At 38.6% G+C, this 26,182-nt stretch overlaps 2 protein-coding genes across 7 annotated transcripts in view; one reads left to right on the top strand and one right to left on the bottom strand.

The window, feature by feature from the left end:
* Positions 1-26,182, top strand: part of fbxo10 (F-box protein 10) — an 82,120-nt gene that overhangs the window by 52,505 nt on the left and 3,433 nt on the right. For 2 of the 5 annotated variants that reach the window (XM_041185845.1, XM_041185843.1), the window contains 4 exons: positions 9,469-9,744; positions 11,292-11,602; positions 11,860-12,041; positions 14,090-14,830. In XM_041185845.1, coding sequence (XP_041041779.1) covers positions 9,469-9,744; positions 11,292-11,602; positions 11,860-12,041; positions 14,090-14,276 — 956 coding nt within the window. In that variant the 3' untranslated portion in view covers positions 14,277-14,830. Of the gene's footprint in view, positions 1-9,468; positions 9,745-11,291; positions 11,603-11,859; positions 12,042-12,381; positions 12,517-14,089; positions 14,831-18,837; positions 18,975-26,182 lie in introns of those variants that run through there. The other 3 variants (XR_005942777.1, XM_041185844.1, XM_041185846.1) reach the window with 3 other exon arrangements.
* polr1e (RNA polymerase I subunit E) overlaps positions 19,475-26,182 on the bottom strand; it is a 44,306-nt gene continuing 37,598 nt past the window's right edge. For both annotated transcript variants that reach the window (XM_041185848.1, XM_041185847.1), the window contains 2 exons: positions 22,865-22,996; positions 19,475-19,876 (listed from right to left, as the gene is read on the bottom strand). In XM_041185848.1, coding sequence (XP_041041782.1) covers positions 19,720-19,876; positions 22,865-22,996 — 289 coding nt within the window. In that variant the 3' untranslated portion in view covers positions 19,475-19,719. The remainder of the gene's footprint in view (positions 19,877-22,864; positions 22,997-26,182) is intronic.

Raw genomic sequence — 26,182 nt, 5'->3', positions numbered from 1 at the left:
TTGCTAACTTCTCTGGCCTCAGTGCAGATTGGTTAAGGATAATGAATTAAGATGTTCTATTCGATTAATGATGTGACAAACATCTCCATAATGTTGAAAGGAATTTATAGAATACAGATCAGAATTACATAGACTCTATAGCACAGAAACAGGCCATTTGGCCCATCAAGTCTATGCCAGAATTTATATTCCATACAAGCCTACTCTCATTACCTCCTTCATCCTGCTGCTGTATCGACCCAAAATAGACAGATTGCTGGTGAAACAGCCATTTTGCAAATAACAAATCAAGACAGAAGAGAAAATATTGTAGTAACCAATAACCTGGCACCCTAGGGCACCCTATCCTGGAATAGTTTCTAGGTATTTTACGACAGAACAGAGTGCTCCTGGGCCACTGGAGTAAGGAATGGTGTTGAAGTAGTTTAAAGAGATCAAGGGGTCTTAGTAAATGCAATGTTCAACATGCCCAACCAGTGCAGAGTTGCAATCAACAAAGCCCAATAGGATGTTAAACTACGGTACATTATAGAGCTTGGCCTAAATAGCCAAGTGGTTATAGTACTGGGCTTGTAACCCCAAGGTCAAGAGTTCAAATCTCACAATGGCAAACAATGTAACTTCATCTGAAACAGATGGAAACGGGTTTGTACTCGAAAGAGTTACATCTTTAGCTTGGCCTAAATAGCCAAGTGGTTATGGTACTGGGTTTGTAACCCGCAGATCAAGAGTTCAAATCTCACAATGGCAAACTATGAAACAATGTAACTTCATCTGAAACAGATGGAAACAGGTTTACTCAAAAAGAGTATCAAGAGTTCAAATCTCACAATGGCAAACTATGAAACAATGTAACTTCATCTGAAACAGATGGAAACGTGTTTGTACTCGAAAGAGTTACAGTACATTATATTTGGCTTGGCCTAAATAGCCAAGTGGTTATGGTACTGGGCTTATAACCCCAAGATCAAGAGTTCAAATCTCACAATGGCAAACTATGAAACAATGTAACTTCATCTGAATAGGAACAGATGGAAACGTGTTTGTACTCGAAAGGGTTACAATTCGAGCTTGGCCTAAATAGCCAAGTGGTTATGGTACTGGGCTTGTAACCCCAAGATCAAGAGTTGAAATCTCACAATGGCAAACTATGAAACAATGTAACTTCATCTGAATAGGAACAGGTGGAAACGTGTTTGTACGCGAAAGAGTTACAGTACAATATTAAATAATAAAATACAAGTCAGAGGAGCTAATGATCAAACTGTATAGTGCTTAGGTCAGATGGCACCTTGAGCACTGTGTCCAGTTCTGGTCACCAAGACACAAGACAAACTGATTACGCTGTGCAGAGAAGAGCCAAAAGGCTAAACCCCGTCTCTCCCCCCCCCCCCCACCCACCCCAGTGTTAAGGGTGTAAATTAAGGTAAACCTAGGTGTAACCTTGGCTTTTCACCTAGAAAGGAGATGCCTGAGAGGTGACTATGTGGAGCTTTACATCATTGTAAACAGCATGAAAAAGGTAGAATAGAGAATTGCTCTAAACTAAATCACCAGAGTGGGAAAATAGGACACAGATTCAAACTTATAAATGGCAAATTTATGTCTGATATTCCTTCACTCAGAATGCGGTTAACGCGTTGATTGGACTTAGATAGAGTAATGAAGATGAAAACCCTTGGATCATTTAAGAAACAATTGGATGTTCTAATGTGGAGGGGGAACAAAGAAATGGGATATATACTTAAAAAGAAAAACATTGCAGGGCTATGGGGAAGGAACAGAGGAGTGGAACTAGTTGAATAGCTCTTTCAAAGAGCTAGCAGAGGCATGATGAGCCAAATGACCTGTTCCAGTGCTATAAGATTCTATGACACTCAGGAGTGGTGGGGGGAGGGGTGTGCAGGGGAGTGTTTGGACAGTTGCCCTAAGATGGGGCCAAATAGGCTTTCTTAGCTGTATTTTTATCAAGTGAACACTAAAAGCAGATTATCTTGTTTTCTTTAATTAATGGCTGATTTATTAACTGGATAGGAAATTGTTGATAGATCCTCACAATCTTAATCACATCATCTTTTGTCATTCACTTCTTTTCTACCCAGGATTGCTGAACAAATGTGTCATTAATTCACAGTGATTTCATGTAAATTTTCCCACTGTGATTGGTCCAAATTGCACTGTGAATTCCATAGCTGTGATGAGAATGTGGTGTAGTTAATCTCCCTGATTTAATTTGCATGGTCCTAAATGAGTGTGCTCTGTTAACACCCTCCTTCACGGTCATGACAAGGCCAGAGTAGGAAATTAACCTTTTACACTTAGAGCTTATAATTATATTGAATGAAATCTAAACACATTTGAGTACTTATGTCTAATTTCTTTTGATTAGGGAGTACTGGCACTTTATTGAATATTGTTTTATAGCCTTAAGGTTTGTTTGCAATATTATGGATGCTTTACAATTCCATTGGAATTGGACTTCAGTTAGTCTTTTCAGCTACTCAAAATGACGCTTCCAGTATGTCTGTTTTATTCTATAACCATGTGCCATATCTGATGTGTACTGTGCACAGTTCTGGATCTCATAATGTAAGAAGGATGTAGAGGCACTTGAGAAAGTGCAAAAAAGATTCATAAGGATGACAGAATTGAGAGGTTATAACTATCAGGAAAGACTGAACAGCTAAGGTTCTTTCTCTAGAAACGAGAAGGCTGAAGAGGTGACCTAATCATGGTCTTTAAATTAATAAAATTATTTGAAAGCATAAACCTGGAGAAAATATTTCCACTTGAGTGGGACTAACCTAGAGGTCTTAAGTATATGACAGTCAGTAATGAATCCAAGAGTTCAGGAAGAACTTCTTTACCCAAAGAGTGGTGAGGATGTGGAATTCGCTATCACAAAGAGTAGTTGAAGTGAATGACATAGATACATTTGAGGGCAAATATATGGGGGAAAAGGTGGACCATATTAGATTTACTAGTGAGCCAGATTTAGTTAATAGCCTAACAATGTGTGCACATTAATAGTGATCATAATATGGTTGAGTTTAGTGTAATGTTTGAAAGGGAGAAACATGGAAAACTAAGATTCTAGATTTTGGTAAGGCTGAATTTCAATGGGATGAGGCAGAGACTATCTGCCATAAACTGGGCAAATCTGGATCAAGAAAGGGCACAGGGCAAGTGCTTACTGCTAAAAGGCAAGAGTTTTATTTGTCAAAAAAGACAGCCATACAACTAAAGGGACAACATGGAACTAAAAGAAAAAGCATAGAAGAAAGTGTGAATCCTGGCAAATGGGAAGGATACAAAGAGTAGTAAAGGGCATCAAAGCAGATAGTTAGAGCTACGAAAAAGGGGCATGAAGAGAAATTGGCAAGGGCTATCAAAATCAACACAACTTTTACCATTATGTTAAGAAGAGGGTGGTCAAGAGGAATCTGAGTTCTTTGAAAACTGATAATGGTGATGTCAGTGAAAATAAGGAAATGGTGGACATTCTAAATAATTACTCTGCACCAGTATTTACAATAGATGAAGAGGTTAGCCTGCCAAACATCCCAAGAAAACTGTTATTGAATCAGGAACACAGCAAAAAATAACATTAGCAAGAAAACTGTTGTGGAAAAATTGATGGCACTAAAGTGCAACAAATCCCCAGAGCTGTTTGTTTCCATCCCATGATTTTAAAGGAAGGAGGTGAGAACATTTCAGATGTCCAAACTATAACCTGCCAAAGTTCTATCAATTCAGGAACCTTCCTTTAGGTTGGAAAATTGTGCATATCATTCTCCTCTTTAAGAAAGGTAACAGAGAAACTGGGGAATTATAGAACAGTTAGCCTAACATCTGTTGTCAGGAAATTGCTAGAGTCTATAATTATTTATCAGATGACTGACCACATTGAAAATTTTCTGCTCATCACGGAGAGCCAGCATGGATTTGTAAAGAATAGATTATGCCTGATGAATCTGACTGAGCTTTTTGAATAGGTGACTAGTGTAGTGGATAGGGAAATTTATATGGATTAAAACAAAAAATGCTGGAAATACTCGGTGGGATTTTCTGCATCCACCCGCCGACACGATCTTCCGCTCCCGCCATAAGTCAATGGACTTCTGACTGGGGTGCAGCCTCACCTGTGGCAGGTCCTGCCCGCAACAAGGCAAGAAAATCCCAGCCACTCAGTGGGTCTGGCAGCATCTGTGGAGAAACACAGTTAATGTTTCAGGTCTGTGACCTTTCATCTGAATATCAACTGAATATGAATCCCTAATATCAACTGGGATTCAAACAACATAAGGGGCACTGAGGGAGAAACACTCATGCAATATGTCTGGGAAAAATTTTTCAACCAATTAGTGACAAACCCAATGAGAGGAGATGCAATTCTAGACCTAGTCTTGGGGAACAAAGAAGGGCAAGTGGGTGAAGTGACAGTTGGTGACCATATCGGGGACAGTGATCACAATTCAGTTAGATTTAGCATTACCATAGAAAAGGACAGAAATAAGGCAGGAGTAAAAGTCTTGAACTGGGGGAAGGCAAATTTTACAGAAATGAGAAGGGACTTGGCTGAGGTGGACTGGACAGCACTGCTGGAGGATAAAACAGTGGAAAACCAGTGGGAAGCACTAAAAAGCGGATCATAATTATACAAAGTAGACGTGTTGCCTACAAAAATAAGAGTGGTACTGCCAAATTTAGACCCCGCTGTTTGTCTAGAGGAGTACAGGGGAAGCTCAAACAGAAAAATAAAGCGTACGATAGGCACAAAGAACTAAGCACTGCAGATAGCCTAGATGAATATAGGCAGTGCAGGGACAAATTAAAAAAGGAAATAAGGAAATCAAAGAGAGAAAGGAAAAAAGATTAGCAAGTAAAGTTAAAGATAACCCAAAGATGTTTTACCAATACATTAATGCTAAAAGTTCAGTTAAGGTAAAATCAGAGATGAAAATGGAAACTTGTGTGTAGATGCAGAGGCTGTGGGAAGGATTTTGAATGAATATTTTGTCTCCGTGTTTACAAAGGAAAGGGAGGATGTAGATATCCAGGAGGAACACTGCGAGATATTGGAAGGGATAGTCATAAAGAGAGAGGAAGTGCTCAAAAGGTTGAAATCCTTGAAAGTTGATAAGTCACCAGGGCCAGATGGATTGGTTCTGAGGCTGCTGCAGGAAGTCAGGGAGGAGATAGCAGATGCTTTGCGGATGATTTTGCAATCTACACTAGATACAGGGGACGTACTGGAGGACTGGAGAAATGCAAACGTAGTTCCATTGTTTAAAAAGGAATCAAAGGAAATGCCAAACAATTATAGGCCAGTTAGTCTTACATCGGTGGTGGGCAAATTAGTGGAATCAATCCTGAGAGATAGGATTAACTGTCATGTGGAAAGGCATGGACTAGTCAGGGATGGTCAGCATGGATTTGTTAAAGGAAGGTCTTGCCTCATAAATTTGATTGAATTCTTTGAGCAAGTGACAAGAAGGGTTGATGAAGGTAGTGCAGTGGATGTTGTGTACATGGATTTTAGCTAGGCATTTGACAAGGTCCCACATGGCAGATTGGTCAAGAAAGTAAAAGCCCATGGGATTCAGGGTAATGTGGCAAACTGGATAAAAGATTGGCTTTGTAACAGGAAACAAAGAGTAATGGTTGATGGATGCCCTTGCGAATGGAAAGTTTCTCAACTGGTGTTCCACAGGACTCAGTGTTGGGACCCTTGCTGTTTGTGTTATATATTAACGATTTGGACCTGAACATGGGGGGCATGATTGGGAAATTTGCAGATGACACAAAGATTGGCCAGTTAGTGGATAGTGTAGAGGATAGCCATAATCTCCAAAACGATATAGATGGTTTGGAGTGGGTGGTAAAGTGGCAGAAGGATTTTAACATAAGAGAAGTGTGAAGTCATACATTTAGGGAGGTCAAACAGTTACAGGGATTACACAATAGGAATATACTAAGAGGGGTAGATAAAGTGAGAGATCTTGGCGTACAAGTACACAACTCCCTGAGCAGTTCAAGTAGACAACGTTGTAAAGAAGGCATATGGAATGCTCTCCTTCATTGACAGAGGTATAGAATATAAAAGTAAGGATATAATGTTGGAATTGTATAAAACACTGGTGAGGCCACAACTGGAGTATTGTGTGCAGTTCTGGTCACCACATTACAGGAAGGACGTAATAGCTCTGGAGAGAGTGGAGAGGAGGTTTACAAGAATGTTGCCAGGGTTAGAAGAGTGTAGCTATGAGGAGAGATTGAATAGGTTGGGGTTATTTTCCTTAGAACAAAGAAGGCTGAGAGGTGACTTGATTGAGGTGTACAAAATTATGAGGGGAATAGATAGAGTGGACAGGATAAAATTGTTTCCCTTAGTGGAGAATTCTAGAACCAGGGGGCATAGATTCAAGATAAGTGGCAGAAGGTGTAGGGGGTACATGAGAAAGAACTTTTTTACGCAGAGCGTAGTGGGTGTCTGGAATTCTCTGCCCAAGTTGGTGGTAGAGGCAGAAACTCTAAACTCTTTTAAAAAGTATCTGGACCTGCACCTTAAGTGCTGTAAACTGCAGGTTTATGGGCCAGATGCAGGAAGGTGGGATTAGAAAGGAACCTGGGTGTCCTCGGGCTGGCATGAGCAAGATGGGCCAAATGGCCTCCTTCTGTGCTGTAACTTTTCTATGGTTCTATGGAATGTATGTTATCTACCTAGATTTTCAGAATGCATTTGATAAAGTCCCTCATAAGAGACTGTTAGCTAAAGTTTTAGTTTATCAGATTGGAGGCAAATTATTAACCTAGTTAGGAAATTGCCTGAGCAGAAGGAGACAGTAGGAATAATGGGAAGGTACTGTAATTGGCAGGATGTGATAAGTGATGTCCTGCAAGGATCTGCATTGGGGCTTTGACTATTCACTTTATTCATTAATTATGGCTTAGATGATGGGATAGAAAACTACATATCTAAATTTGACAATGGTACAAAGAAAGGTGGCGTTGTAAACAGTTTAGAAGGAAGCATAAAATTATAAAAAGATATTAACAGATTAAATGTGCAAAACTTTGATAAATGGATTTCAATGTAGACAAGTGAGGTCATTCACTTTAGACCTAAAATGGTTAGAACATGGTACTTTCTAAATAATGAAAACTAGAAATACTGGCACTCCAAAGACTTTCGTTGGGGGGTGGGGTACAGGTACACTTCATTAAAATATTATGAACAAGTACAGAAAATCAAGAAGACTAATGGAATGTCGGTCTTTATATATAGAGGAATAGAATACAAGAAGTCAGGCTACAGCTACACAAAGCCTTGGTCAGACCACACCTGGAGCAGCATGAGCAGTTCTGGGTCCTAAATCTTAGGAAAGATATATTGGCCTTGAAGGGAGTACAGTGTAGATTTACCAAACAAGCTGTGGTTGTATTTCCTGGAATTTAGAAGGTTACAGGGTGATTGATTGAAGTTTTCAAGAAATTAAAGGGAACAGATAGGGTAGATAGAAGCTATTTTCACTAGTTGGGGAGTCTGGGATTGAGGGACAATCAAAAAATTAGAGCCAGCCCTTTCAGGAGTGAAAGTAGGAGACAATTGTTCACATAAAGGTTGGTGTGAGAATGGATGTTATTTTTTAAAATATTTTTGGGAAATGTGTTATTCTGTGTGTGTATGTATTTGTATGATTTAATTAAGCTGGGCAAGAGATTGATAGGAGTCAGGTTGTCTGGGGGCAGTGGCGTTGAGCCATGAAAAGGATAGAGGTGTTAAGTTTGAGTTACAAGTAAATAGGTCTAACATTTGCATTTTTAGATTAAGTTGAGAGTTTGTTTCAATATCAAAGGGGAGTCAGAGGTGAAAAGAAATGTGTTTGTATTTTGCAGGAGTTCCATTGGTAAATAGTAATGGGATTATTATATTTCGACCTGAAAGCAAAGACAAGATAGAGACAAAGGATTTTATATTTTGGAAGGATTTGCGTTTCAAAGAGGTGCGAGAACAATGGAACCAGAGATGAAAGGGGAAAAATGTATTTTAGTGTTACTGTGGAGAGATAGCAGGGCTGCTTGAGCTGTTGGGATATAGCTGGAGCTCTGGGCTGAGAGAGGATGCGGTTTGAATCAACCATCCAGTCAAGCTAGAAAAGTCTTGAGCTGCAACAAGCAGTTTTATTCTAAAGTGGATTCCACTGCAGAGTGGAAGAAGATAGAGGTCTTGTGGTATGCCTTTATTAAAGCTACAGCAGTTTGCCTTATGTAATGTTATGGATTTCTTTATAGTTAACATCTATAAGGGAGTGTTGGCTTGAGGTATCTACTTGTTCAAGTAGAGTCTTTTTGTGGGAATGTTTTGTAAGACTAACCTTAATTGTGTAACTGTAATTTTGCGCACTTAAGTTTTCATTTATTTTTGTTAATAAAACTTCTACTTTTAATTTTTAAAATCGCAAAAGTGTTACTGGACCTCTTAATGCTGAGATCGGTACGTCATCTTCTCGATTTCAGAATACAAAGAAAGGTTATGGTCGGCAAGCCAAGTTTCCATCTGGGAAACACGGCTGTGGTCATAACAGTTGGTAGATTAATTATTAATTTTAAATCTGAGATTGATCGATTTTTGTCAAACCAAAGGTATCAGGGGATCTGGGGCAAAAGCAGGTATATGAAGCTAGGTCCCAGATCAGCCATGATCTCATTGAATAATGGTGGAACAGCCTTGAGAGGCTAAGTAGTCTCCTGCTGTTCCTATGAATAGTAAGATATGCTGTTAGAGTTAGGCAAAGAAGGGAAGGAGGCTTGTGTGGATAAAAAGGCTGGCATAGTTTAGTTTGGCTGGCTAAATGGCCAGTTGTTGTGCTGTAAACTTGATGTAATTACAGTAGAGGTTTCTTTAGAGACTTGCATACATCCCGGTAAAGGGACTGATATCTAAAAATCCTGCAGAAGTTGTAGTTTTAGTGCATCATATAAAAAGTCCATTCCTGTTTCATCCTGTATTAGTCGCGTTAACATCCTGTCAGTCAGCCATACTTCAATTGCCCTGTAAAGGTGCTGCTTTACTTGCTTTCTTTACTTACAATGAGTAAGCAGGATTTCCAATCCCCCTCACCACAGTGGCCAGAATGGTCTTGGATTCCATTTCCAGTCAGGACCAAGGGAGCTGCTGTCAGCAAATGGCAGTTGGGAAGGCCATATCTATGCAAATGAGGTCAGATTCTGTAATTGTGCGGCAGTACTCACTACCTAATCTCCTATGTCAAGATCAGCTACCAGACACAGTCTTAGGGTGGGGTTACTGATGGAATTGTACACCTCTTTGTATTACACACGTCCAGAGAGAGAGAGAAGAAAAAGCAAGAAGTCTGAAAGGACAAATGCATCTCAAATAAAGTTGTTCTTTGTTTTCTGAATCTCAAATTAAGAAATTAATTTTGTTGGTAAATGTTTGTGCAGGTAACAAGGGTTGTGGGGTATGGGTCATGTCCTCTAGTCTACCCCACATTGCCAATAATCAGATCAGCCGCAACAATATCTATGGAGTGGCTGTCTTCTGTCGTAAAGATGACGCAAATGACTACCTCAACAACCAAAGAGGCAATGAGAATTTCAATGATGAAGGGGAGATCATCAATTGGGAAAATGACTTTGACAGTGACGAGGAGAGATACACATCGCACAAGCCAATCACCGTGGCACTGATTGAGTTTAACAACATCAATCACAATGGCGGTAAGTGGGGAATTGGAGTTATAGCAACTAGCGTTTGTAGCTTGCCAGAAACATGTGACTAGTTGATTTCAATGGCTAAGTATTAAATGTCTTCAGACATTTGATCACAAAGCTAGGGTAGGATAATTTAATGTTAAAACAAAATCACAGTTTGGCTGATGGAGAATATATAATGAAAGTGAAAGTAGTAGTTATTAGAAATAAAACTATTATCTTTATTCTAATAGAAACTTGTAAACTTGGTGAGAACATTCCTAATGTTGAAGGTGGGCAGAGGCTCCTGTGGAGTTTAAACATTGACAAAGACCCCTGTTGGGCTGAATTACCACTTTGTGTGCTGTTAATTCAAGGTCTGCTTTCACATTCAATTAAAACTCCGTTTCTTCTTTGGCTTCAATTTTTTTTCTAAATGAAGAGGTGCCTCTGATGAAGTGTTTTTTTTTTTAGCCACAAGCAAATCTCCCAATTGTTGCTCAATGTATATTGGAAGATGGGCTAAGGTATAAGGGTGGGGGCATCATACCATGCAAAGCACACTGTGGGGCAATTTTCACCTACTGGTGTAATTCAGTGGGGGTGCAAAACAGGTGGTGGTAGATCAATTGTTCATTATACACTCCATCCTAATTATCCTTTCCTTTGGGTGGAGTGGGAGGCTGATCTGCTCCTGTCTTTATTTTGATTCCCTGCCAAAGTTGGAATATCCCTTTTTCCCATCCCCCATAGTGATAGTTAAATGAAAGATTCACAACAGACATGACAGAAAACGCTGAAAAAACTCAGGTCCAACAGCATCTGTGGAGAGAAAGACAAAGAGTTAATATTTTGAGTCCGTATTACTCTTCAAAATTCTGGATGGTTTTAAAAAGTGTCATCTCAACAATTAATAGCTTTTGCCAAGGCTGAAAGTATGCAGGGGACTACATAGCGATAGTAATAGAAAACATCACTAGGATTGGCAGTCTGGGTTGTTACTTTTCAAGCAACCTGCTTTAAAGGCTAGGTGTATCATTGTCACATTATCACTGTGAAATAATACATTCTCCCTCCATTAACCGGTCCCAGTAGCATATTGTTCAGGCTTTTGTTTTGTTCTTGGTGCGCTTAGCATGAAGTGTAGTGGAAATCTGATACTCTTTTCCTGAAAGGTAGTGTGAGATGAAATGTTTTTTGGTAAGGTTATCAAGGGATTTGGATCAAAGACAGGTAATGAAGTTGAGGTGCAGATCAGCCATAATCTGATAGAATGGCAAAACAAGCTTTCTCCTGTTCCTGTGGGTGATGCTGACCAGACCATATTTATTGCCCATGTCTTGTTGCTTTCCCCTTAACTGCCACAGTCCTTGTGGTAACGGTGCTCCCAAAATGGCATAATTGGAATTATCAGTTCATTTAGACAACAATTCAACCATAATGCAAATTGGTTATAGAAAGGTTTATTGTTTACTCACCCAGTTACTCTTTTGCTGTTCCAATCTGTGCATTATTACTGCAGTTTCATGTGCTGGCTGATATTCTTTATATTTCCTCTAATTTCTTCTCACCAGCTGCTGGACTGTACATAAAGAGCAGTGAGACACTCAACATAATAGCCAACGCAGTCCATGCCAATCATGACAATGGGATTGCAGTTTATCAGAGCAGTCAATTTACCCACATCACAAACAACAGCATCACCTGCAACAGTGTAGGTGGAGTTCTTGTAGAAGCAGGATGCAAAGTTGAACTTCGGGGGAATGGTATCTATGACAACAGCAGCCATGGTGTCACCTCAAAGGGAGAAGGGACTGTCTTGGAGAATGACATCCTGGGAAATCACGGATGTGGTCTGCAGCTTCTCGAGAATGCAGATATGAAGGTGGGTTCTGCATCAAAATTTTAAATAGTCTTTAGCGACCTTTGAGGGCCAGACCATTATTTTCTATGAACATAAAGTTGCAATATTTTGCATCTAGAGTGCAATCCAGAATATGCCTCCATCTACCCATCTTGCCTACTTTGGCTGCATTACTGGTCAATGTTAAAATACCCTGAGGTTTCTTTTTACTATAGGAGATGACTTATGTACTGATAGGATGGGTCCATGACATAATGCTTAGATATGCTTTGCTTCAGGTGACAAAAAACAGAATCCAATCTCTTCACGACTATGGGATTGCAATCTTGGACCAAGCTAAGGGAGCAGTGCAAGAAAATCAAATCTTCCAAGGAAAAGTAGGGAAGACCATTTTAGAAAAAACGGAAAACCCAGAAAGATGTACTGTGCAGAGTAATGAAATTTTAGCCTGCAGCAAAAAGTAAGTTCTGTTCTTCGTAAGTTATTTTTGGTAAAATTTCCCTTGGGTAAAGATGTCATGGGTCACATGGCCACCCGCTCTGTGGTCATTTTCCCTACCTGTTTATTTTCTCTCTCTGCTCCGCATTTTCTCAGGCTGGGACTTTGTGTCTTAGAGCTTCTGGTTTGGTAAGGGGGAGGGGTAGCTCATGTGTTGGAATTCCACTTAATCAACATTTCAGCTCCATTTTTTAAAAAAATGTATGGTACTCGCATTGTAGGATTGATACGTATGAAATGAACCTTCAGAATTCTATTACTTGACCTGCTTTTAACTTTGTGAATGCCTTTTCTAATTGAAGTAATAAAAAAGCCTCATAACAGCAACTGTGGCAAGCCTAATTCAGTACAGCCCTGGGATCAGGCATAGGATCTTTGTGATGCACCAAACAGTGTATTTCCATCTCCTGGAACCATTGGGAAAGCTTCAGGAATTGGTGCGTGTTATTCTATATTAGAAGTTTAAAGTTATTAAACTCTCTCTTAGCATTAATACACTAGTGAAGATGCATATGCTGGCCACCGTTCAACCCAGTCTGCCTATAGCTTACTGAACTCTGAGGCAGGTCTCGAATAATGAAATTGGGATTGAGTCAGTGTTGAGAGTGGAAAGGTGTTATACACACTGAATCTCAGTGAGACTTGTCAAATGGATCGCAGAGCAAGTATGGGCTCAATTTAAGGGCTTGGTAGCTAGGTAAGGTCATCAATTCAAAACTCCCTGCAGCAACCTCCACTCATAGGTGACAAGTTTTGGGGATGGCCTAGAACATTGTGAAACCGATTCTCCCAATGAGTTCAGTATCCTGCTGTGTGTGGAGTTGGTGAATTTACCTTTTAATAACCAGCTGCTGTGCTACAAGATAGGAAAAACCTAAAAAAATGGGAATACAAAGAGAACAATTTCGTTCTGAGTAGAAAGAAAATCTCTGAATCACAATTTATTTACTCCAGTTTACTTTTGATATCCATGTAGCACCAGCACCACCTGATTCTGATGGGCAAGCTATTTCTAAAGCTAATGGTTTATCTCCCTAACCCATTGACAAGGCTCCTTCAGATAAAATGAAAAAAAAAGCAAATTTGAATAAAGACATAAATGTATTGTACACAATTCTTTTAAATTCTAAATTAAATTAAATTTTAAAGTGTCATCCAGATGGAATTTGAAGACTATTTTAAGCTAATTTTGTGTGGATGAGGAGATGCTTTGTTTAGATTATGTCCCTGGTTTCCATTGAGGGTTTAAAGGATTCAAAATGGTATTTACTTATTAGTACTGTAGTTAGTCTTTTTTAAAGTGGGAAATCAATAAGACACATCTGAGTCTGTATTGACACAGCCCTCCTTGTAACAAAAAAATTATTTGCTATTTTCTTTTCTTCACATTCTTTCCTTAGTGGAAGGATTTGCAGGCTGATTAGTAGTGTGACAGGCTGTGAGGTGAACACTTCTTCTGTGGCAATGATCATCATAATACCACCCAGTAGGATGGTATTCCATGTGATAGGAGGATTTTGAGCTTCCACAACTAATGTTATCTACTGATAGAGGACATTAAACATGCTCAGTGTTGGTGTCCACTGTTGTGACATCAAACTATGTGCAGTTTGCATACTAATACTGGGTGCTAATATGAATTGGATGGTGTATATGCAGTCCTGCAATTATTTTGGAATGCTTGCCATGATGAGTCACCTATATTTAATCATTTTCCATTGGTATTACTAATTGCTCCACTCCCTGTCTGGCACAACATTGTAAGGTTCTTGATGTGGTCTTGAAATGATTCCCCTCAGGTATGACTGAGGGAAATATGGGACCATCTTTCATCTTGTTTCTTGGATGGTTTATCAAATTTGATTGCTTCAATAACTCTCCATTACAATAGTCTGATGAAAAATTAATGTAAAAGTGACCTACATAATTAGCTGCTTATGTTCCATGACAAGTGAAACCTGTAAACAATATTTCTCATTTTATGTCCCTGATGGAACATTTCTCTGTTAGCTCTTGCAGATCTGGCATAGCCTGGAAACTGGACAATCCTCCAGCAAGGCCACTTGTCGATGGATCAAGTCGAGCCACCTCCATGGTTCAGACTCGTCAAAGAGTTGCATCCATGACAACTCGAATAGCTGCAAGGGTCGAAGGGGGCTGCCATGATAATGGCAGCATTTTCTGTTCCATACTTTAATGAATTAAAATCAGCATTGGTACAGAATGTGCCACTAAAACAATTTAATGTCTCAATTCCTGTATGAAATGTGTTTTCAGTAACAGAAAAGAAACTTGGGGCATGCCTTTTGTTAATTCACTTCCTTACAGGTTATCTTCGAACATAATATAATCAAACAAATGCCACAGTTGTTGGCAACCTCCATTTGGAGTTTAATAACATGGTGCAACCCTCTAATAGAAGCGTAGACCTGCTTATTAAAGTTCCTAGTTTCGTACTACAGTCTGCATTATTAACAGCTGCCAATCTTATCCATGTATTTTTACTCCAAGCTGCAATGTAATAAGGGACAACTTTTATTTTTATTTTTTGTATCCATGCAAATCTGAACCTGAATGTTTTCTGAGCTGACATCTACACAGAAGTAAGGTTTCTCCTAGCACTTCAAAGAGTGATAGTTATGAATGGAATTTCACCTATTTGAGAAGCTACAGTGTATTTCATTTTCCTTGTGGACCAGTAATGAGTTCCTCCTAAAGCTTTATCTTCAAGAGTAAAAGAACATTTCGCATCATGGTGTGGGCTTTATCATTGAAGAACAGGAAGAGTTACTGTAGCTCTTCTACTGAAGTTACAGGTGGTGGGGGAAATTGGGGAAGTGTTTGCTTTGAGTTCTGTCTGCATTGTGATCATGTCTCATCACTCTCCTGCTTGGATGACTCCAAAGGGGGATACTTGAGTCAGAATGTGAACGGCTAGCTCACACAAGCAGTGACAACCTTTTCTCTGTATAGCCCTCAGTTGATTGTGTTAACATAAAAAGGATGAGCTGGGAAAATAAAAACAACTATTGAAAATTTAGAAACCTAAGAGTAAGGAGGCAACATTCAAACGACAAGGGCACTTCAAAAAGAAACCAGGCCAGCACTGGCCATTTGAGTCCCAACAGAGGCTGAATTGTGTATTTATTTTAGACAATATTCAATTTGGTTTTTCTTCAGATACAATGGTTAAAATTGGTTATATATGGAGTGAGCTTTTCAATTTCTAGGTTTGTTATTAAATTAAATAATTCTTCCAAGCCTTCGTGCAGATTGACAGGTCATCAAGATACTATTGCTGTTCATTTCCCTGTTGGCTTATAATGAAAAATATTTTTTTCTAGTCCCACCTCACATGATGCCTCTGAGGCAATTTGTAAACATAAATTCAATTTAAGCCATGGGATCTCTAACCATATTATATTTCAATACAAAAAAAAACTCATTTTTCTAACATATCTCTTCATCAGCATTAAAAATTTTTAGCCAGTGAATTACTTTTTGTAGACATTGTGGTTATGTAAGCAGAGAGAGCAACCAATTTTGCACTGAAATTGGGCCACAGATAAACTAATTACATTTTTTTTTAGTGATACAGGTGTTGGCCAGGATATTGGGAAAACTTCAGTGAAGTGTCAGCCTTGATTATGTTTTCAGGTCTTTGGTGTGGAACTTGAACCAATTAAGAGGAGTGCTATGACTGAAGCAAGTAGATGCAAAAACAAGTAAATATGAATAGTTGAATCATGTGTACTGTAGTGATTCTGTAGCTTGCACCACTTCAGCTGCGACAGTTCATATTCTGCACTTCATGAGTAAGAAATTAAAAACGATTGTGAAAACCTACAATCTGTAACTAAGAACCTCCGGCACTTTGACATAGTTATCCTAGCAAATATTTACCCTGCAAACTACATTACCAGAAGATGGTGTGGGGATAACAGCAACTAGGCATGGTCTACATGTGATAAAACATGTCCAGCTGCTTCTCACCCCCATTAAAAAAAATGCTATTATCTGGGGCAAGGATGCATCGAGTTTAGCTGTGATGCCACTGGAGGAAGATCAAGCCACTAACAACAGATAAATAGTCACTTACATAACGCAGTGAAAGTGAAGAGGGACCTTCAATTAGTGCTCAGTCTGGTCCTGCAGGTTCACAGGACAAAAATCTGGATGGAAAACTAATTAAAATCTTATCAGTAAAGTTATTCTCCACCTCCATTTCCCTCCAGAAATAACCTTTGTCTACCTTTGTATCCCTCACAGCAGCAGATGTTTTAGGGTTTTAAATAATTAGTAGACTTCAAAATTCAACCACTATTCAATTTTGAAAACCAAATTAACATCAACTCTCTCCCTCCCCTTCAGCTTAATGCACCCTAAGTTTGGTATTCCAAAATAAAAACTACAACAGATCAATTTTATCATTTGTTTCCTACTGCCCCTTTACAATTAAATAGAGAACATAATGATTTCGAAATGTTTCTCAAAATGATTTGAAAATCTACTGAATTGTACTTATGCATCCAAGGTATTTTGATAAAATGTACATGCTCAGATTACACAATCCAAATTCAGCGGTGGCAAAAAAATCAAGTCCAAGCCTTTATAGAAAGAGTAAGGTCTTCAAGTAAAGATTTTAATAAAATCATTGAAATAAAAAAATAATTCAATGAATTAATTTAATCATGTTTTAAAATATATATTGTTAAAAAATTTTTGCATTCTTATTTTGCTCTTTTGAAATTTCAGTTACTGAGAAAAATACTTAGAAAACATCAAGTAATTTGTAGTAACCAAGTAACCTGATCTCAGGATGATAAACTAGCAGCCAACATGTGTGACGCCTTTTAACATTGGAAAAAAGATTAGCACTCCACAACCTGGGAGTAATAAGGAGTTTTCAATAAAAAACAGTGCTGCATGTACTGAATTTATTACAGATTGCACTAATCAAAGTGAGAGTAACAGCATCAAGGAATAGAACATTAGTTACCCAGTATCAGAACTACAGATTATCTGGTAGAGAATATTGATCTTCAATGCACTGAAATCAACAGGTAGGCAATCTGTTCTGCCAGATTACCTATAATCTGTCTAATGTGTTCCCTTGTACTCAATACGCCCAAATGCTTTTCTTCACCCCTCTGCCCATTCTCTCTCGAGTAGAATGGTTATGCCTACATAAATACACTGCAGCAATCTAGGAAAGGAACTTCCAGTCTCAAATAATTTTTTAAAATGCACATACATAAAGTAAATGTATTTAAAGGTATTTGGGTGCCTGCTAATTTCAAGCCAACCCACAAAGTATGGAGTAGTGCAGTAAAGGAGAATACAATTATTTTGGGAGCCTAGTAAGGACAAGTAAAGCTAATGATTCCATGTTCCCCCCCCCCCCCCACCAAAAACCTCACCATAATACACATAAGCCTTGTGGTATTCAACATCCCGATTACTGAACACAGAGACAGCATAACAATGCTTTCAACCCCAAAGTTTCAGTCTGAACCTCATTCTCAACCTGACCACCATCTGTTGAGATAAAGTAGTGCTGCAATATTGATTTACGTTCAAAAATTTGAGCACCTCTGCTTTAGATGAAGGGGTTTGATAGAGTAAATATGGAGAAACTGTTTCTACTCGCAGTGACCATAGGACACAAATTCATGGTCTGAAATGTATTAACATAAAAAAAGAGAAAAATGCAGCACTATGGAGAAAGGAGTGCTGGTCTAATTGAATAGCTCATTGAGCCACACAAGCACAATTGGCCGAATAGCCTTCTGTGCTGCAGGATTCTATGATCCAAATTGATGTTAGCATACACCCAGCAAAAAGTCTGGTAGGAGAGAAAATCATGCCTGCTCCTTCCAGATTCCATCTATATCCCAATAACACTGATCTCTGTTCACTATGTTAATAGAAGATTTGTTTAATTTATAACTTTCGCTTATCTGTATAAGGAAACTTTTTGGTTAAGCTGGTTTAGAATGGCTCCCAAGGAACTCTTGATCCTTGCCATAGTATCTTAAAGTGAAAGTGTATTGTACTGAATTTCCCAACATTTCAAAATCATAAAAAACCTGCAGCCTGCTTTACCAAACCACTTTTTGAACTATTGGTGAGAGGCAGTTGGCAAGATGCTACCTGCTGTAAAATTTCTGTTCCTGTGATAGCAAATGGCACTCTTCAATTTTGATATCGATTGGATACATTAAATTAAATGTTACAACTATTGAATTAACTTCATATAAAAACAGCTTTTTCATTCATTCATTATATGCATATCAGCTGATATATTTACCCATGTAACGAGTGACTGTTGGTCAAGTCATCCCGAAGTGCTTTGGGATGTCTTGATTTTAAGAGACTATATTATCCAAACTGTCAACTCTTTTATACATGCAATTCAATTGAACGTAACTAAAAAGGTTTTTTTTTTCTTGGGATGCATTTATGCAGCATTTTTTGCATCCTCAGGACATCCCAAAGCACTTCACAGTTGATTAAGAAAGTTTTCATCTTGACAATATTTATCAAAGGATCTTAAAAACATAAGGCATAAAACACAGCATAAGATATGCCACATTTGTAGTTTAAATTAATAATTTCTCCAAAACACAAGTTCTGCATGTGACAAGCAGCTGATGATCAAACTATTCAGTAACTGCTGCTGGAAAATGCAAGAAAAACAGCTGATTATGCTCCTTTATTTGAATTAAGTGCCATGGTATTTTTTATGTCCACCTTAGAGAGCAAATAGGGCCTCGTTTTAATGTTTCATGTGAAAGATGGAACCTTCCAAGAGTGCAGCACCTCCGCAGTACTGCACTGAAATATCAACCTGGATTATGTGCTTAAGTCTCTCGAGTGAACCTTCAACAAAGAGGTGAGCATGACTACCCCATAGCCCTGGCTAACACCATTTTGGAATATTTTCTAACTTAAATTATACAGTAGGACAAGGAGGCAGAGAGTCAAACTGTTGATAGGCAAACTAAGGATTGGTTTAAACTAATTCTTCAATTAGGAGCACTGAAACGGGATGGATAAGCAGAAGCTGTGGAATCATTTAAGAAATATTAATGTTGTATAGGAAGGTAATTTTTTCTGCAGGCGAATGGCCTGTCAGCTACATCAACCTTACAACTGGCTAACATTTTTGAATGCCAAGGAAAAGCATAGAAAATTTCCCACACAAGCCTCAAAAGTAATTGAGTAAAACTCCAGAATATCAAAACTTACCTTATTCAATGGCAATGTATTACCAAACTTCACTGAGCAACTGTATTTCAGTACAGACACGAGAATTTGACCAGTTATACAAATTCTGATCCACCTTTGCATTGCCTGATAAACTGGACAAATATTCAACTCCAAATAAATTACTGACTGTATTTTGAAGTTTAATTAAGAAAACAGACATATCTTAACAGTCACTTATTAACTCATAGTTCAAAATATCTATTACATTTCAATCACACTGTCATGGTACCTGGGTCCTCCTATTTAAAGCATATTTGAAGTATTTGCCAACTCTTCATACCAGATAATGTACTTCTTGTTGGAGATTCTTCATGCATATGCCTTTGTGGACTCAAAAGCTGATTTGACATTTGGCTATGTGTCTCTGTTTACAATGTTTTCTTCCTTTTGCGACCTTGAAGTTTACTTCGCACAGCCAATGGTAATGAGAGTGTTGCTATTTTATGATCCTCTGCAGTACTGCCCGGAATATCCACCTTTTTCTTTGCAATATTTAAACCCATCGCTCTTGCAATGTCCAAAATTCTATAAAGTACAGCAAAACAAAAGTTGAGAAATGAAGAGTTTTTTTTAAAACCGATCTCTACATTGATCAAGAGTGAGAAAAAGATGTCTACAAAAACAGTTAATAGCACATTTGAGGGGAATTTTTGCTGATGCACTAATTAATTATTTATATAATCCGCAAAGTTTGTGCATCTGAATTGTTGGATAAGGGAATATTTGGCTTACCATGGTTAAGGGTTCAATGTCCCCCCTATAGGTAGATAGATTTTTGTTGGGTAAGGCTATCAAAGGAGATGGAGCAAAAGCAAGTAAATGGAGTTGAGATACAAATCAACTAAAGGGTGGTGGAGGGGGTTGGGGCAGGGGAAAAAGAGACAGACTCAAGGGGCTGATTGGCACACTCTTATTCCTACTGTAATGTGGAGCAGAACTGTTCAAGATTTTGCCTTCATGGGACACAAGAAGAAACGTCGTATAAAGCTTCAGGGGCTACGTACAAAATTTAATTTGTATTCCCATGCCTTGGTGTTCTGATTTAGGATTTATTCACCAATGAGAAAACAGGACTCAGAATAGCCCTTTCCAAACCTCCAGGCCCACAGAGTTCAAAGACAAAAGGCATATAAAAATATATAATGACTGAGCTGCCTAGGCTTCAACAGCTGGGTTGGCAAGGCTTGAGGCCTCATTTGAATCCAGAGCAGGAGATTGTCGACTCCTGTGGATAACGTAGGATTTAATGGGGAGGCAGGCAAAAAGGTCAAGCGGCCTTTGCATTTTTTTTTGGAAACCTCACCCACAAGTGGGATGAGGTTTTCAACATCAAATAAAAAATTTTGAATTTAATTTATGCCATGTCCCTACTCGTGACAGAGTCACATGAGAAGGGACATGTTTTTATAACATTTTTAACATCTTTATTTCTAATTTTTAAAACTCTTCATCTCCCTGAGGCAGCTCTGTTTTCAAGCACTCACTTGCACACATGCATGAAGTTCCCTTCTCGCCCTCCTCCCCCACCCACACAGGCAGCGCTGAGCACTGCTGCTCGTGTTTCACGCTGGGTGGGCCTTAATTGGCCCGCCAGCATGAAATCGCAGTCCAGCCCCAATCATGGGCAGCAGTCGGCTTCCTGACCGCCCCCACTGAGCCTGCCCGACAAAGGCAAAATTCTGCCCTACATTTCAAGCAGTTCCAATTGTTCTTTTTTCCAAAAGCAGCAAGGAATCAAAAAAATAAATGCATGTCCAAATCCAGTGAGCTAAATGAAGGAGTTCTGGAAGATGGTTTCACAATGAATAGGCTTTTATTGATACCGTTTAATCTATATAAATTATCTATATTCAGTGTGCAGATGTCAAAACCATATTAAATGTACTGAATGCTACTGGGAGCTCTTCGAAAAGATAAGATCTGTGTAACGGATTTTTTTAAAAATTGTAACCATATTTAAACTTATTTTATGTTATGCAAAATTATTAATATTTAGCTACAAAAAAACTTAAAATAGATTACAATAATCTGAAAATGGCATATAACACCTGAAAAACACTTCACTTGGGCTCCTTTCTAAATAAAGGTACAAACATGTTGCACTCCTGCTTAATATACTATAGCTGAGATCTTAAATAGAACTAGAACAAATCAGCATTGATATTCACATATCTTACGATGTCCTAAAGTGCTTCACATCTCAAACCTTTGCATACATTTTTACAACACTGAGTACAGCCTATTTCTGGGTGCAGGATCTGAGCATTTTTGTAGCTTTTCTCCACGTGACATCTAAACTTGCAATGGGGAGCACATGTACAACCCTACTTGTGTTGAGAGAGCCACGTTGCTATGGCCACAATTTGTGCCTTTTAAAAAATGACCATTAATTGGGCTGCACTATCTAATCTGCACTGCTTGCTATTACTTGGGCTGCTGTTTCCAATCTAAAGAAATAATTTGCATTTATATAGTGCCTTTCGTGATCCCAGGATTTCCCAAAGCACTTGTGTAGTCACTGTTGTAATGCAGGAAAGAGGGTAGCCAATTTGCACACAAGATTCCACAAACAGCAATGTAGTGACCAGGTAATCTGTTTTTGTGATTTGGTTGAGGGATTAATATTGGTCAGGTCACCTGGGTGAAGTCCCAGCTCTTCTTTTATATAGTGCTGTGGGATCTTTTACATCCATCTGAGAGGCCAGACAGGACCTCAGTTTAACATCTCATCTGAAAGATGGCACCTCTGACAATGCAGCACTCCCAAAGTACGACACTGGATTGTCAGCCTAATGCAAACTTGAACCCACAGCATTTCTGACTCAATGGGAAGAATTGTACCACAGAACCACAGCTGACACCTACTGCTTACTACCAAACGCACCATTCTTTCTAATCAGTATTCCTTGCTATTAACATACTTCTCTTTCCAATCCTTCCTTGCTATATGCATTGTTCTTCCCAATCTGTACTGCTTGCTTTTAAATAGTTCCTTTCAGACTCCACTACTTGCTGTTAAATTGATATGTTGTGCTGAATCAATTTTGAAGCAAAATTAGGCAAAATACAAATTTTCCATCTTGAATGGGGCCCACATGCAACACCCAACAATGATACATAAGTTTAGGCATAATGATACACAAAACATAGCAACTGTGGGTCTTATTAATTTAAAACACTCCAAAGATCGAATTCAGCTTTTCCGGAACAATGCAGATTAGAATCAAATAGCTATCGTACACCAGTGATGTAGCATATTGGTGTGTCAAAGCCTCTGTGTTAACAAAGAGCACACTTGCAATTCCTCAGATGGTAAGCTTCCAACCTTGGCCTAATCATTAGGTGGAAGGTATCACTGAAGACGGAGGGGAAATCTTGGGACAAGTAATCCCAGGTTGCTCTTGCACAAATCAAAGAGCTAGTTACCAAATAACCAGTATGCGCCAATTGACAGTAATAATCTGAGGGGACAAAATAACTGAGCAACTAACAAAATACTTAAAGAATACTTACCTATTTTCACTGATTTTTAAGTCCCGTTGTAGATACGTGAGGTCAGTTTGAAAACTGTTGATGTGTAAAGCCAGTGCAATAATGTATGCCACTATCTTAGCTTTCATGGAGGATGGCATTACATTTTTTATACTGAAAGCAAAGACAGTAGGAATTGATTATGTACAAGGTTTGAACGCAGGCTTTCACAGCAGCCATCACTGCAAAACCCCATTTTTCCATTAATAGCCATAAAGCTACTACCAGTCAAATATGACATTGATCATTAATTCCTGTGCCTATCATAAAAATTGTAAATTTATCAAGTGAGTCGTGTACAATTAATTTTAGAGACAGGAAGGATAAATATATTCTTACTGAATGCTCTTGGATTTAAATGTTAAATCCAAGAGCTCCAAAAACAGTCATACTCTTGCAAAAGTTCAAAAACAATATTCTGAGAGTTTTTAATGTTTACAAAAATCTGTTCCACCAAATAAAATTATGCAGCAAAACCAGTAACACAGATACATTAACAGTTCTTGAGGCTGAATTCAGTATCACATGACTAAAAACATACTAAGTTACTCAGTCAAAAGCAATATATAATAGTCTAGATTTAATCCAGAAACAATGAACTGTACATCACATGTTAAAGGAAAATTGTACTTCTCATCCCAAAGGGCTTAATCCACTCTGCATGTTATTATTCATTTGTGCAATCTTTTTATGTTTATCTTTCTGATCAATTTCCAATTTAACACTTTCTTTTCCCATTGCATCAAGACATTGTTTTTAATAGCTCATTAGAATTTCCACTACTCTTTTCTCTCATTTGTCTCTTGCAAAGATTTGGTGTGAACTCCAGTCAATCTAACATACTACGTATATGGTACCTAGATATAGTGAATTACTGTAATGGATTTCACCATTGAAACAAATGCTACTGTATTAGTAATAAGCAATTGGCAAATATTCAACACAGGCCAAATAGTTGTTTCCTTTCTTGAATTAATCTGATGCTGAAGTAGGTAGATCTAAAAATAACAATTTTGGAAACCTTGGATGGATGTCACTAGAAAGATTACTCAATACCGATATTACACATTCTCAATCAGCTCTCTCTGCTGGTTATGTTTTTCCAAACGGTGGAATAAATGAAATGAAATGAATTGATCAGTTATGCTGCTCTCCTAAGAGCAGCATAGCACCCATGACAGCACAACAGTTCCGTTTTCAATCTACCAAGAGCAGTGGCGGCAAACATTCCTTAAAATTATAATAAGAGGGAGAGCAAAATATAATGCAGCAAAGATAGCATTGGGAAACATGAAAATGGGTATGTAATCTACTTGTAAAATCTCAATCAATTTGCAGCTTCTTTGAAAGAAATACCAAAGTTCCAGTGAGCATAACAATGCAACAATTTATTTTCAAATTTGCATTTCTACCTGGCTAACTGAAGAACAGTGATGTTAAAACCAACCTCATCTCAACTGCCCTCCAACTCGTAGACCCCCCGCAACCCAAACACAGCTCACTTACACCTCTTCAAGATCCACAAATAGCACTGCCCTGGTAGACCCTCGTTTCAGCCTGATCTTGCTCATGGAACAGATTTCCTGTCTTAAAGTTATTTTCTCCCTTTGTCTAGTCTCTTCTCACTGACATCCATGATTCTTCTTACACCCACCACTTTACCATTTTCCCAACCTGCCTCCTTCTCACCATGGACGTTCAATCCCTCCAAATGTCCATCCTGTGGGTGCTCTGCTTTCGTTGAGAATGGAGGCCCAACCAGTCCCCATCCACGAACACTCTCCTCTACCTGACTGAACTTGTTCTCACATTGAACAACTTTTTCTTTGACACCACTCAATTCCTTAAATAAAAGGTTTTCTATGGGAACTCATATGGGTCCTAGCTTCTAAGAAAATGGAGACGCAGCCAGTAGAAGACTTCATCAGGAACAAAAATAATGCACTCATTACTACTGCATGCAGCTCACCAATCTTTATCATCACAGGGATGGTTACCAGAGAGACAGTCAGCATGACACAAATTGTCACAAGCAGAAAATGGGAGCTTAGGAAAGAACCTAGACTATGGAGCACAAAACAGACTTAAAATAAGAACATAAAACCCACAAATAGCTGGCATTAGTTAGTAATATGCATTAAAACAGAGCATTCAGATTTTCATGTGCAATGGCCAACTCTTCACATTAAGAGAAAAAGAGTCTTGACAAAGAACTGGTTCTCCCTCATCCGAGAAACTAAGTAAAAGGGTCTTTCATCTTTTAACTCGATCCAAATACAAACTGCAATTATATTGTGCCTTTAGCATAAAGGACACCAAGGCACTTCACAATGAAGACAGACAGGGAAAGGTTGAAGGTGCAAATGAAGTGGGTGACCAAAAGCCTGATTGACAGAAGGCTTCAGTAGGCTCCTTAAGCTTTTAAGTATCAAAACATGTCATAGCATCAGAGCAAGGAAGCCATTTGGCTCATTGTGCCTATGCTGGGTCTTTGAAGGAGCCATCCACTTAGTCGCACTCCTTTGGTCTTTCCCAAAGCCATGCAAATTTCTCCTTTTCAAGTAAATATACACAATTCCCTTGTGGAAATTATTATTGAATTTACTTCCAACATCCTTTCAGGAGGCGTATTTTAGACTGTAACAACTTTCTGCATCAAAAAAATTCTCTCCATTTCTTAAATCTGTGTCTTCTGGTTTCCGAGCCTCCTGCAGTCGAATCAGTTTCTCCACAGCTATTAAATTTCCCTTTCATGTCCTTTCCACTAAGGAGTGTAACTCTCTATTTTCTCCACATAACTCAAGTCCCAATCCCTGGTACCATTTTAGTAAATCTCCCCCTCTGCATCTCCTCCAGGGCCATGACATCCTTTCTAAAAGTGTGGTGCCCAGAATTAGCCGAGGAGTAACCAATCATTTGTAAAGATTTACCATAAATTCCTTGCTTTTATACTCTATGCCTCCATTTGTTTTAAGAATAGCCTAATCAACTTGTCTTACCACCTTCAAAGGTCTGCGTATGAGAACCCACCACACCTCTTTATTCCTGCACTCCTTTAAAATTGCACCACTTAATATAAATTGCCTCTCTTCATTTCTCCTTTCAAATTACACCACTTTGCATGAAAGCAAAACACTGCAGATGCTGGAAATTTGAAATAAAAACAGAAAATGCTGGAAAAACTTAGCAGTTCTGGCAGCATCTGTGGAGAGAGAAACAGAGTTAACATTTCCAGTCCATATGACTTCTTCAGAGCTAAAGAGAAGTAGAAATGTGATGGATTTTATACTGTTTAAGAGG

Source organism: Carcharodon carcharias, chromosome 4 (assembly GCF_017639515.1).
Source record: "Carcharodon carcharias isolate sCarCar2 chromosome 4, sCarCar2.pri, whole genome shotgun sequence".
Classification (NCBI taxonomy): Eukaryota; Metazoa; Chordata; class Chondrichthyes; order Lamniformes; family Lamnidae; genus Carcharodon; species Carcharodon carcharias.
The sequence above is the reverse complement of the archived record's forward strand: the minus strand, read 5'-3'. Positions and strand labels throughout refer to the sequence as shown.